Raw genomic sequence first — 11347 nt, 5'->3', positions numbered from 1 at the left:
GGCAAAGAATTGTACAGTGAACACGTTCAGTTCACATATAAGTATTAGCTGACTTTGGGACTTTACATTTGCAATTACAAGTGTTGGATTCCTCTAACATTTTTATGTTTAGTTTTTCAGACTGTCTTTATTAGAAAAGACTGTTTGCAGCAACCCTACTCCACTCACAACCGAAGAGAATCAAGTTTCCCAGCCCACTTAATTTGAAAGCCTGCCAAGATAGGTGAAAAACCTTATAAATATGTAAAGCAGGAAGTTCAAATTACAGTCAAGTAAATCCCTAATGATTGATGTTCTTTTCAAAACAATTAAAAGAATTTTTAAAAAGAACAAGAAAGCGGCGCGTTTCCTAGACACCCCGCAAGAACCCACACCAAAGGGTGGTCCGGAGTTCAGATTCAAGGGTGTACTTTAGTGCTGTATTTATTTTGAATTTTTACCACTTCCTGGAGGCCGGGTGGAAGGATCCAAAAAAACTGGGCACCTCAGCCATTTTGTTTGTAAGGCGGAGCAGTAGAACTGGGCTGGTCAGGAAGGGGTTTGGAAGCCGTGTTGAAATGGGGTGGGGGACGAGGGAAGCTGAATATGGTTTCAACTTAGGTCAGGATTCGGCTACTTAATGCAGGGACCGTGGTGCTCGTGGCTGCAGGAGGCCCTAGGGGAAGTCACACCGAGCACACTCAGACGGGCTTTTCTTCCAAATGGCCGCGTCCGCATGCACATCCCCCACGGACGCCGTCTCGCGTGGAGCCTCCCCACGCGCGGCGCGTAAGGGCGTGCCCAGATGCTCCGAGGACGCGGCCGCTGCCATTGTTGTGCTTGTCACTTAATCCCGAGCCCCGACTCGGGCCCGGGCGGCGGCGCTCTCCCGAGCCCGGTAAAATGGCACAGTCGTGCATTCTTTCCGAGCTGCGGGAGGCGGGAGCGAGGAGCGAGCTGGGCGGCCGCCAGCCAATCAGCGCGCGCGCCCGCCCGCCAGCGCAAAGTTGTTAACCCCGAGCCTCCCGCCGCCGCCCGCTCCGCATCCTCCTGCTTGCTCCAGTCCCTCGAACGCCCTCGGATCCTGCGGCTGCCCGCCCCGCTCCGCCGCCCTCCATGGAGGAAAGTCTCACTTTTGATTTACCAAATATTTTCAGGATGTTTGAAGATCCGTACGCTACCCGGAGGCTGTTTTTTCTGGACAACCCAGTCCCCAGCCTATATTGTTACAATTTTTTTTTGAGGGCTGGTTGCTGCTTTGCCTACACTGATGGTAAGTTTATAATTTTAAACATTCTTGGTGTTACTTCTTTGAAAGGAGAACCAGATAAGATATTTTCATTGTGTTTCTTCTCACAAAACCAATCTTTGTATTTTTCTTTAGCTTCGATCTGTGCACGTTCCACGTAATTCTGCCTGGTTAATTTTACAAAAAAAAAAAAACAGTTTTTTTTCTCCATTGTTAGAGATAAACATATATAATGAAAATTATACTTTAATTGCTGTAAACTACAGGGGAACTCAGATGTTTCAAGATGGACTTTTTTGTGTGCCAGCAATGTTGGTAGTACCAAATATGTACATATCCTCTTTATAAAAATTATCTATTGCCTAATTTGTACAGAGTAAATTATCAACAAGCAAACTACCGTTGTAGTTTTTATTTTTTTAATAGACCTATTGTGATCCCCTTGATGGAGTACTTGAATACAAACTACAGAAAGCAGATCTGGTATAGTGAAGGTGGAGATTGACATAACCGGGTTTAAGTTATGGCTGTTGCTAAATAGTGGCTCTTTTATTGCTGAGCGGATCTAACTTGTGGTCTAGGATGCGATTTCTCTAAAGCTCCTTGTCGATTCATCTCTGTAGATCTATCTTATGTTTTCTCCGGAAAGGTACATTTGGGAGACATTTTGTAATTTTTGGTATTTTTCTAGTTTTCTTCTTTTTGCACACGGTGGGAGATTCTTTTTTTTTTTTTTTTTTTTTGTTCTGCATTGATCTGTGTTGGTGGCGCTGTAGTGCTCCTCAACAATTTGTCAGTTTTACTAAAAGAAAAAAGGAAGAAAAAAGGTGGGGCAAGATTTTATCTATTATCCTTTAATTTTCATAAAGAAAGTTCAATTTGGTCAGCTATATTATTTAAGCGTTTTCTGTGCACTGTGCACCATGGTGAGAACAGACATGTCGTCACATCCAATTCGGAGGACATTATGGGCAAGCATGCAGTTGGCAGTTGTGTTTGATCTGAGCTGATTTATTATCTCCACCAGATTCTTTAATAAAAAGCTGGCGTTTACCCTCTCTATCCTCACCAGCATTTGATATTTATATTTTTCTTATATTACAAAACCATGCCCATTAGGACCCTTTCACCTTAACAAAACATTTGAGTATTAGTTCCTTGGACATTGTAAAAGTTGAATTTCATTTTGAATCAAGGGAATTCTCAAATACCTATTCTGAGCCTGTCTTGAAGATGTTCTAGTACCTTGTCTTGTCCGTTTTGTTTTGAGCTGCTCCTTGAATTGAATTTATAGATAGCGTTGTTGTTTGTTTTTCTAAGCAAATATTTTTGGAACTAAGATTTTTTTTAAGAATATTACACACCTACTTTTAAGTTAAAAATATCGATGTGCACACATGTAAGGATGGGTTACATCTTTGTTCTTGAGAGTTATCTGATTACAGAATATGGGATTTAGGCCCCAAGCCTGCTAGGAACAAAATATGTCACAATATGACATTGGTTTAACTGGTTTCTGTAAACATTTAGTTGTTTGTGGAGATAATAGGGGATGCCCTCAGTTCAGAGAGAAAGTGGGAGGAATTATACCTTGAAACGTATTATTTGCCAAATAAAATAAAAACAACTAAAAAGCATCAGGGTTCTCTGATTAATAGGTTCTGTCTTGAGAGAGTGACAGTGTCGTGTTGTTAAATGTCTTTATTTATTCTGAAATACATGCGTGCCTTTCTCACTACCCTTTAGCCGTCTGGAGAGAAAGAGTGTGTGAAATGTGTAGAAATCGTATCTCCTAGAATCTGTTTATCTCTTTCCTTGAACTTCAGGATGATTATGCCCAATGCCTGTATCTTGTTTATACCGTGCTCAGAGGTTTGTCCGCCGGCCCATTTCATTTCCTCTCTTTTGTAGAGTCTAGATGCAAGTGTGGCTTCTGACAGTATAGATTATATATGGAATGAAATATTGCAGGTGTAAATGTGTTATTTAACCTGGTTGTGCTCAAGACTTTAGTTCTCCGAAGTTGATCAGCTGAATAAAATATACCTTCCAGCATATTTATTGCTAAAATATTCTGTTCTCCATAATGCAGCAATTTTTCATTTTGTTCGGGTTCTGAAACTAGCAGTGTTTGCCTAATGTCACCTCTTCTAAGAGCAAACTGAACTGGGAAGTCCACCGTGGCTATGCACTCCTCTTTGTTCTCCTGACTATTACATCACTGATTATGAAGTAACCATTAGAGTTCAGGCGTTACTTCTGAAAATACACATAGGCATTTCTGTCACACATACTCTCCTAGATGACCTTTCCATCATTGTGTGAGTAAAGAGGTTTAAATCTGTGAAGTAAAAACAATTTCCTGTTTTATATTATTCTCCATTTTAAAATGTACCAGGTGCTTCGTTTTAGCTCTGGATTCTTTGGGAATTAATTCTTCTTAATTGATGACATTTTATAGACATTTAGTGCATGAGTTTGGTGTGTTTATGCTTTTCATTATAAAACCAAATTTTTCTTTTGATCGTTAAAAATTCTTTATAAAACTTAACAAATAGAGAACCAATTAAATTTTTTCATGACAGTAATTGCTAGATCATGGGCAATCAAAAATATTTTTTTTCAAAATTTTGTTATGTCATCTCAGTAAAATTGATACTTTTTTGCGCATATTTTTATCAGATACAGTAGTAGCAAGTAACCAAATTGATTCTATTAAAATATCTGTGTGTGTGTGTACCTGTGTACACTGCCCATCCCTCTTGTGGAGGGAGAGATTAATGAACACTGAAATGGTCAGGGAACAGGTTGCAGAAGGAAGGATACAGAAGACAGGGACAGTCTTTAAGTTGGATTCTAAACAATATAGCTCAGGAAAATGAACTTTGAATCTTCAATAATAGGAATAAACTGAAGATTATATTCAAATTTAATGTACTGAACCAATATAATTTACTAATTCCTTACGATGTGGTCGTTGGTGTTCCCAGGCTAGCCAAACCCCTAGGTAATAGGTAACTGTAGGATGAGGCAGCAAAGGGAAAAGGTGCTGCCCACGCTCAGGGCTAGGCTCCCTTAACTGGGGGGAGCTTTTTAAAGGAAGACTGTCTACTCTCCGAATGCCATGTCAATCCAGATCTGAAGTTGCATGTTTTAAATGCTGTTGTTTTGTCCTTCTTGCACATATTCGCCTCTTCTCTGTTATTTCTTGAACACGCTACAGATATTCTACAAAGGCAATCTACTCTTCCTGGCGTGGTGTTGCCAAGGAAAGAAAAATAATATGCAAAATGGGTGTGTTGTGTTCTGACTTGGTTTTGATCTTTCCACAATGGCCCTCAAATGAAGACACCAGGAAGAACATAATGCAGAGATAAAGATTTCATTCTTGAAAAGATAAACACGGTTTATGCTTGCTGTAACACTGATTTCACCAGGGGTTTTGGATGCTGGAGATCAGGCTCTCTCCATCTATAGGACAAGATGCTGGGCCACAGTAGTGAGAGAGAGAAGGGAAAGATTCCTTCTCTTATGTACCCGAAAGCCCAACATGGCTCCCTGTTCTAATGATGGTTTAAATCTGAGGCCTTAGGTGTGGGGTGTTCCCACTTGGAGCCACGTATAATTTCTAGAGGAGGAAAATGTTTAAATTTTGACCCGTTTGTATGGATCTGAAAAGGAACATCATTTGGGCACCAAGTATTCACAGCCAGCTTAGGGAGCTGGTGGCGGACCTTCATGTCTTAGCTATAGCACAGACAGATAACACAACTAGATAACAGCCTCGTGTCCGTTCCTGTTACAAAGCACTAAGTCCAGCATTGGCTTATCTGTGTGAGAAAGCACTTGAGAGGGTTCCCTGGTAGGAGGAGTTTGGGGTGTGTCTCTGAGCTCCATTTCTTTGTTTGTTTGTATTGATGGTCATGATTCAACCCACAATCCTACATGTTAACTTGAAAAACAAAAACAAAAAACTGGAGCGATACCTCAGTGGTTAAGAACACTGACTGCTCTTCCAGAGGACCTGAGTTCAATTCCCAGCATCCACATGGCAGTTCACAACTGTAACTTCATCCTACATTCTCACACAAACATACATGCAGGCAAGACACTAATGCACATAAAAAGCAAACAAAACAACAACATAAAAAACTCTTAAGCTGGGTTACGGTGACACAAGATTCAGGGTTTCAAAGCCAGCCAGGGCTTTAGGAAATTCTGTCTCAAAAAGAAAAGAAAGAGAGAACCCAAAACCAAAGACAACAGCAACAAGAAGATATTATATAATGATTCTTTTTTATTTATTATTTTCAAGACAGGCTTTCTCTGTGTAACAGCCCTGGCTGTCCTGGAACTTGCTCTGTAGACCAGTCTGGCCTCGAACTCAGAGATCCTCCTGCCTCTGCCTTACTAGTGCTTGTATTAAAGGCGTGTGCCACCAGTCCTGGCTCATGGTTTTTATTAAATGTATTTTGTACATTTTACTCACATAGCCATGACTCAAACATCACTGTGTTGATTATCAACCGTTACAGTGTTATAGACAAATAAAAAGAGTAACCAAATACCACATTAGAATTCCAAATTTTTGAGGCAAAGTCTCTCACTGCAACCTAGTGTTCACCAATTATGCTGTGCTGGCTGGCAAGAAGCCCCAGGGATCCACCTGCCTTAGCTGCCCTCCTGTTGCTGACATTCCAGGCACATGACACCCTGCCTGGCTTCTCGTATGTGTGCTGGTCATCTGATCTGAGGTCCTCATGCTTACACAGCGAGCTCTCTGCTGCCTGAGCCACCTCAGCACTCCTTTTAATACGCACTCCTATTTTTAACTGTAGCAATCTCTGACATACGACAGGAATTTTAAAGAGAGACAAAACAATTATTTTATGAAGTTAATCCATTAGACATCTAGCTGATGTTTAATTTGCTGAGCAAGTGTGGAGCAGGAAAAGTCAAATGAATGTTATTTCTGCACAGACAAACTGCGGAAAGAACAGTTAAGGAGTTGTAGTGATTTAAAACAGCAAAATTAGTTACAGAACCAGGTAGCTCAGTACTATAGGCTATATTAATCACATAATTTGTTTTGGTACTAACATTTTAACACCTGATAACGACGTTAAAATTAGGTGCATTTATTATTTAACTAAGTAATCTGGAGGAAAGCCAGCTCTCGGTCTGACTGCCTAGCTCATCTGTTTTATGTACCTTCTTGGGAGTTTTCTCCTTTGACATCAGTGATATCAAGATGGCTGCTGAGATACAAGCATCAGTCTAGGATCACAGTTTTCATAATCAGGAGACTTTCTGCTTTTGCAAAGAGAGATGTCCGTTCCCAGAAGCACAGAGGTCACTGGACACTCTTTACCTGGTCACTAAAGGAGATGAGACGAATTCTTAGAAGGTGGGTGCTTGCTGAGTGTCCAGAATTCAGTGTCATAAGCTTGTATTTGCTTTGTGTAGACTTAACTGTGTGTACAGTCTGGAGTGATGAAGGCTCAGTATCATCTGTGTTCATGGTGGCCAGACTAGTCACAAGCTAGCTAATTTGAAAATGAACAGCCAGGGCTGGAGAGATGGCTCGGCAGTTAAGAGCACTGTGATTCATCCAGAGGACCCACATTCAATTCCCAGCCCCTACATGGCAGCTCATAACCACCTGTAACTCCCATTCCAGGCATTCTGACGCCGCCTTCTGGCTTCCACAGGCACTGCCCTGTACCTGGTGCATGTTAAACACATGCAGGCACACATGAACAAACAGCAGCAGCACTCAACTGGAGCGTGTGTCCTGCAGCTAGAGCTCTCTCTGAACCTCGCATGGAGTAGGATAGGACAGGTAAACCCACTTTTATGGAGGAAACAGGCAGAGAGAGTGGCGCACCTTGGGCTTGGCCCACATTACCGAGTAAATGAAAAACTAGAGCTGGAACTTAGACGCTCACCTCTTCCCCACTGCCACGTTAGATAGCTGTAAATTTGCATTTTGTGAGTTGACATATTTTAAATGCATGATATGCTATAACTACATAATTTTCTAGTGAATTTATTTGTTATTTTATAACCAATAATTATTTCATGGGAGGAGTGATCCTCATTTAGCAGTGATACACATCTGAAATTTTCTTTAAAATTTTTCTTATTTATTACTTTCGTGTGCATGTGTGATTCCTGGTATGTACATGTGGAGGTCAGACAACAGCTTGTGGGAGTTGGTTCTCTCTTTTCGTCTGGGGTTTTGGAATCAAACTCAGTCATCAGGCTTGTGGTGCAAGGGCTCTTACCTGCAGAGTGATCACCTGGCCCTACTTCTGATGTTCTCTATGTTGAGTTAGTTTAAGGTACCCTTGTATGACATCATTAAGCATATCTAGTGAGATTCTTTCAGAAGCTGATTTTTACAAATTTTAAACTTATGAAAATGAATTACATTCAAAAAACAAAGAAACCTTGTTGAAATAGGGAAATTCATTACTCTTCAAATTAAGTCTAGATAGAATGATGGCTTCTATTTTATAACATATAAGACCAGATTTAGGTTCTAAAATAACTCATCGGATAAAGGTGTATGATGCACAAACCTATGGCTTGGGTTCGAGTCCTGGAAGACACATGTGTATGAAGAGAACCAGCTCCTGAAAGTCGCCCTCTGCATGTACACATGAGCTAGCATGTGCAATAGTAATAATAACTTAAGAAAAAATAATAAAATGTTTTAGTCATTTGCTTCTTCAGGTTATAAGAAAGCCTTTTTTTCTGAGGGACATTTTCGGGAGGATTTGGAATACTTTAGGTCAGTGGGTGTTAAATTTTAGCACCTGGGTGGTTTATGAAAATACAGAGTGCTAGGTTGCACCCCTCTGGTTCTGTATTCAGGATGTAGCAGGTGTTCTTTGAGAATCTGCTCTTTAAGCCAGTTGCAAATGACCTGTATGCACTCCTTCGGGGTACACCCTCAGAGAGCATTGCCTGCCTGTATGCACTCCTTCGGGTTACACCCTCAGAGAACACTGCCTGCCTGTATGCACTCCTTCGGGGTACACCTTTAGAGAGCACTGCCTAGTACATTCAGGCTATAAACCATGATATTTAATTAGGCCTCAAAAAAAAAGTCACAAACTGTTATTTTAAGTGGCAGACATAATGAATGAATACATGTCACTATATTAAATAAGGTGGGCAGGGCAGCCTCAGGAACCACGATCGCTGACAAAGACTTGCTGGGTGTTGATTTCCCAATTGGAAAATGTTTGGCTGCGCAATTCTCTTGCTTGTGTTGCAGCAATGGGGGGGGGGGGGTGTCCCAGTCTGGATTGCCGCTGAGATTTATAAGTTCATTCTTGCTCCCTCAAACTTTGTTAAATTAAAAAGCATAACATTTTTTTGAATTTCAAAAAAGCAACCCACAATTTACAAGTCACTTTGGAAATCAGGTAAAAGCAGCTTTACTGATTTTGTTCAGTAGGAAGTTGCAGTGGGAAGAGTCCTCTCTCTGTCATCTCCCTGGCTGCCCTCATCCTTGTATCCCACCAGCCATGAATAACCCCATTCATTGATAGGACTTGGTTTCCAAGTGTCTGAGAAAGGGAAGCTGTCATTGCCAGCGACCTATATTTAGCCCTGGAACTCAGGCTGACTCCACAGATGACTGGAAACTCTACCTCGTCCAAGGCAAAGGTCACAACCCCCAGTTGGAAAGCACTGTATTGAGTCAAGGATTAAAGAGGACTTTAATCACCTTATCTCTCCATTAGGAAGCTCCAAGACTTAAAGAGCTTTTAGCTCTGAAGGCCTTCACTTTTTAGTTTTTATCTGAGTGGGGAGAAGAGGCAGCTAACTCACGGTCCTTACTTTTCCTCAGAAGCCAGTAGAACCTTCATTCTGTCCTTCCATTCAGCTGGAGTTCTTGCCAGGAAAGTGTTGTGACCTTCAAAGAGGTATGAGTAGTGTGTCCCAGAATCTAGAAGAGTCTGAGGACAGTGAGATGGCTTAGCGGGTAAAGGTGCTTGCCGCTAAGTCTCATGACCTGAGGCCAATTCCTGGGACCCACATGGCAGAAGGAGAGAGAACCTATTCCCCAAAATTGTCTTGTGACCTCCTCATGCAGAACAGGGTGCTTACTGATGTGTACATGTGTGCGCAGACACACACAAACACAAATTCATTATTAGTACCCATTTAGTAATAGACTCGACTCACTTAAAATGGTGTAAAATTCAAGGACTGTGGCTCTCCAGTACACTAGTCTGCTTGCTGTGTGCATCTATAGATGCCTAAATTTAAATTAATTTAAACTTCAAAGTTCCAATTTTTCAACTGTACCACCTGCATTTCAAGTGGTTACTTAGTAGTCACTTCTGTACTGGGCAGCAGGACTATGAAACATTCCTGTGGTTCTAGAAGGCTCTCTTGGGTCGCCCTGGTCCAGCATGTGTCTGCATCCTCCACACTGTGGCAGAGTCACACTGTTATCAATGCTGTTCATGTATGTGCTTGTGTTTATTCACTGTGTGGTGCTGAGGACGGGAGCCAGAGCCTCGTCCTTGCTAATGTCGGGGCTGCCCTCTCAGCCTGCTGTCTACATGTGGGTCACCCAGAAACGTGCAGATCGAATGCCTAGGCCTCACCTCAGGAGATCCTGAGTTTATTGATCTGTCCAGGAGCTGGGAATAGCGTTTCCACAGGTTTTCATGGTCTAGACAGCGAGAGGCTGAGGACCTAAATCAGCAAGCTAATGACTGTTGAAGCTAGCCGCGAAGCCGGAACTCAGAACAGCTGTGACTGGACTAGCGCTGCCACTCTCATCTAGTAACTAGATATCCTTCGCCCAGGAGGTGGAGATGGAGAGTAAGTAGAGGAAAACTGCACCGTCCAGCCTGTTGTGTGAAGGGAAACTGTAAACAGAAGGCCCACGCCACAGACTTTAGCTAGGGGAGAGACACAAACTTAGTAGGTGTGCCGCCTAAAAGTGTATTGGACCGGCTTCCATCCAGTTCGTCATTACCAGTACAGCGCCTTTCAGTGAATCACCTAGGAGCTGGGCCTGGGGGCACTTGGAAGGTGGAGACAGACAAGGCTTGGTCGAGGACTACCTCAGCTACGTAGTGAGTTCAAGGCTAGCCACAGGAGACCCTGTTTCAGTGCCTTGTAAGTCATCCTGGCTTGCGGTGTGCTCAGCTCCTAAGGAAACATTTATACCCTCGAGTACAGTCCCGGGGAGTTGCAAGCTTGCTGGAATTTGATAAGCAGAGATTTTAGTTAGAAGACAGCTACAAACTTGTCCAGGACTTCTGAGCCATGCTGAGTCTCCCTTGTGTTCACTGTGGTTTTTAATTTGAAGATATTCCAGAAGCATATTTCAGTGAGATATTGACTGGCTTTTTACCTATTTTTAAAGAAGACTAAAATCTTTCTTAATTTTTATTTTATTTTGAATATTCTGAGACATGTTCTCATTATGTAGCCCAGGATAACCTCAAACCTGTGAACCTCCTGCCTCAGTCACAATGTCACCATGCTCAATTTGGATTAGAATTTTACAGTCTTCACACATTGACAAATATTTGGATTTTGCCTTTCTTAATCTTTTAGAATATACAAATAGTGTTCTATATCAAAGCCTCAGAGGCTTCTTTTTTACTTTTCATTTATTTATTTATTTATTTATTTATTTATTATTTTTTGTTTCCAAGACAGGGTTTCTCTGTGTAGCTTTGGAGCCTGTTCTGGAACTCACTCTGAAGACCAGGCTGGCCTCGAACTCACTGAGAGCCAACTGCCTCTGCCTCCCAAGTGCTGGGATTAAAGGCGTGCACCACCACTACCCGTTGCCTCAGAGACTTTTAAACATGGCTTCCCCTTCTGTTTTGTAGAATAGTCAGCTCTTGCAGATGCAACACATACCTGGTGGGCTCTGAACATTGCATGGGGCTTTGTCTGACTGTATGGCTACATTTCCAGAGAGCCCCAGCTAACAGGGTAATACAGAAAAGCCAACTAGACCCCTTCCCTTCTAGTTGAGAATGCTATCCAAATGAGTCACTCCCGAGTGTGCTCACCTGTGTTCTGGACTGCACCCTTTACACTTGGATTATGTCAGGCCAGTCAGATATCACC

General features: G+C 42.0%; 1 protein-coding gene across 1 annotated transcript in view; it reads left to right on the top strand.

Moving 5' to 3' along the window:
- The first annotated feature begins 782 nt into the window (after positions 1 to 782).
- Epc1 (enhancer of polycomb 1) overlaps positions 783 to 11347 on the top strand; it is a 100201-nt gene continuing 89636 nt past the window's right edge. The window contains exon 1 of the mRNA XM_075970761.1: positions 783 to 1252. Within this exon, the coding sequence (XP_075826876.1) occupies positions 1250 to 1252 (3 nt within the window). The 5' untranslated portion in view covers positions 783 to 1249. The remainder of the gene's footprint in view (positions 1253 to 11347) is intronic.

This window comes from Microtus pennsylvanicus, chromosome 4, assembly GCF_037038515.1.
Source record: "Microtus pennsylvanicus isolate mMicPen1 chromosome 4, mMicPen1.hap1, whole genome shotgun sequence".
Taxonomy (NCBI): domain Eukaryota; kingdom Metazoa; phylum Chordata; class Mammalia; order Rodentia; family Cricetidae; genus Microtus; species Microtus pennsylvanicus.
This window is presented reverse-complemented; position numbering and strand designations above follow the sequence as displayed.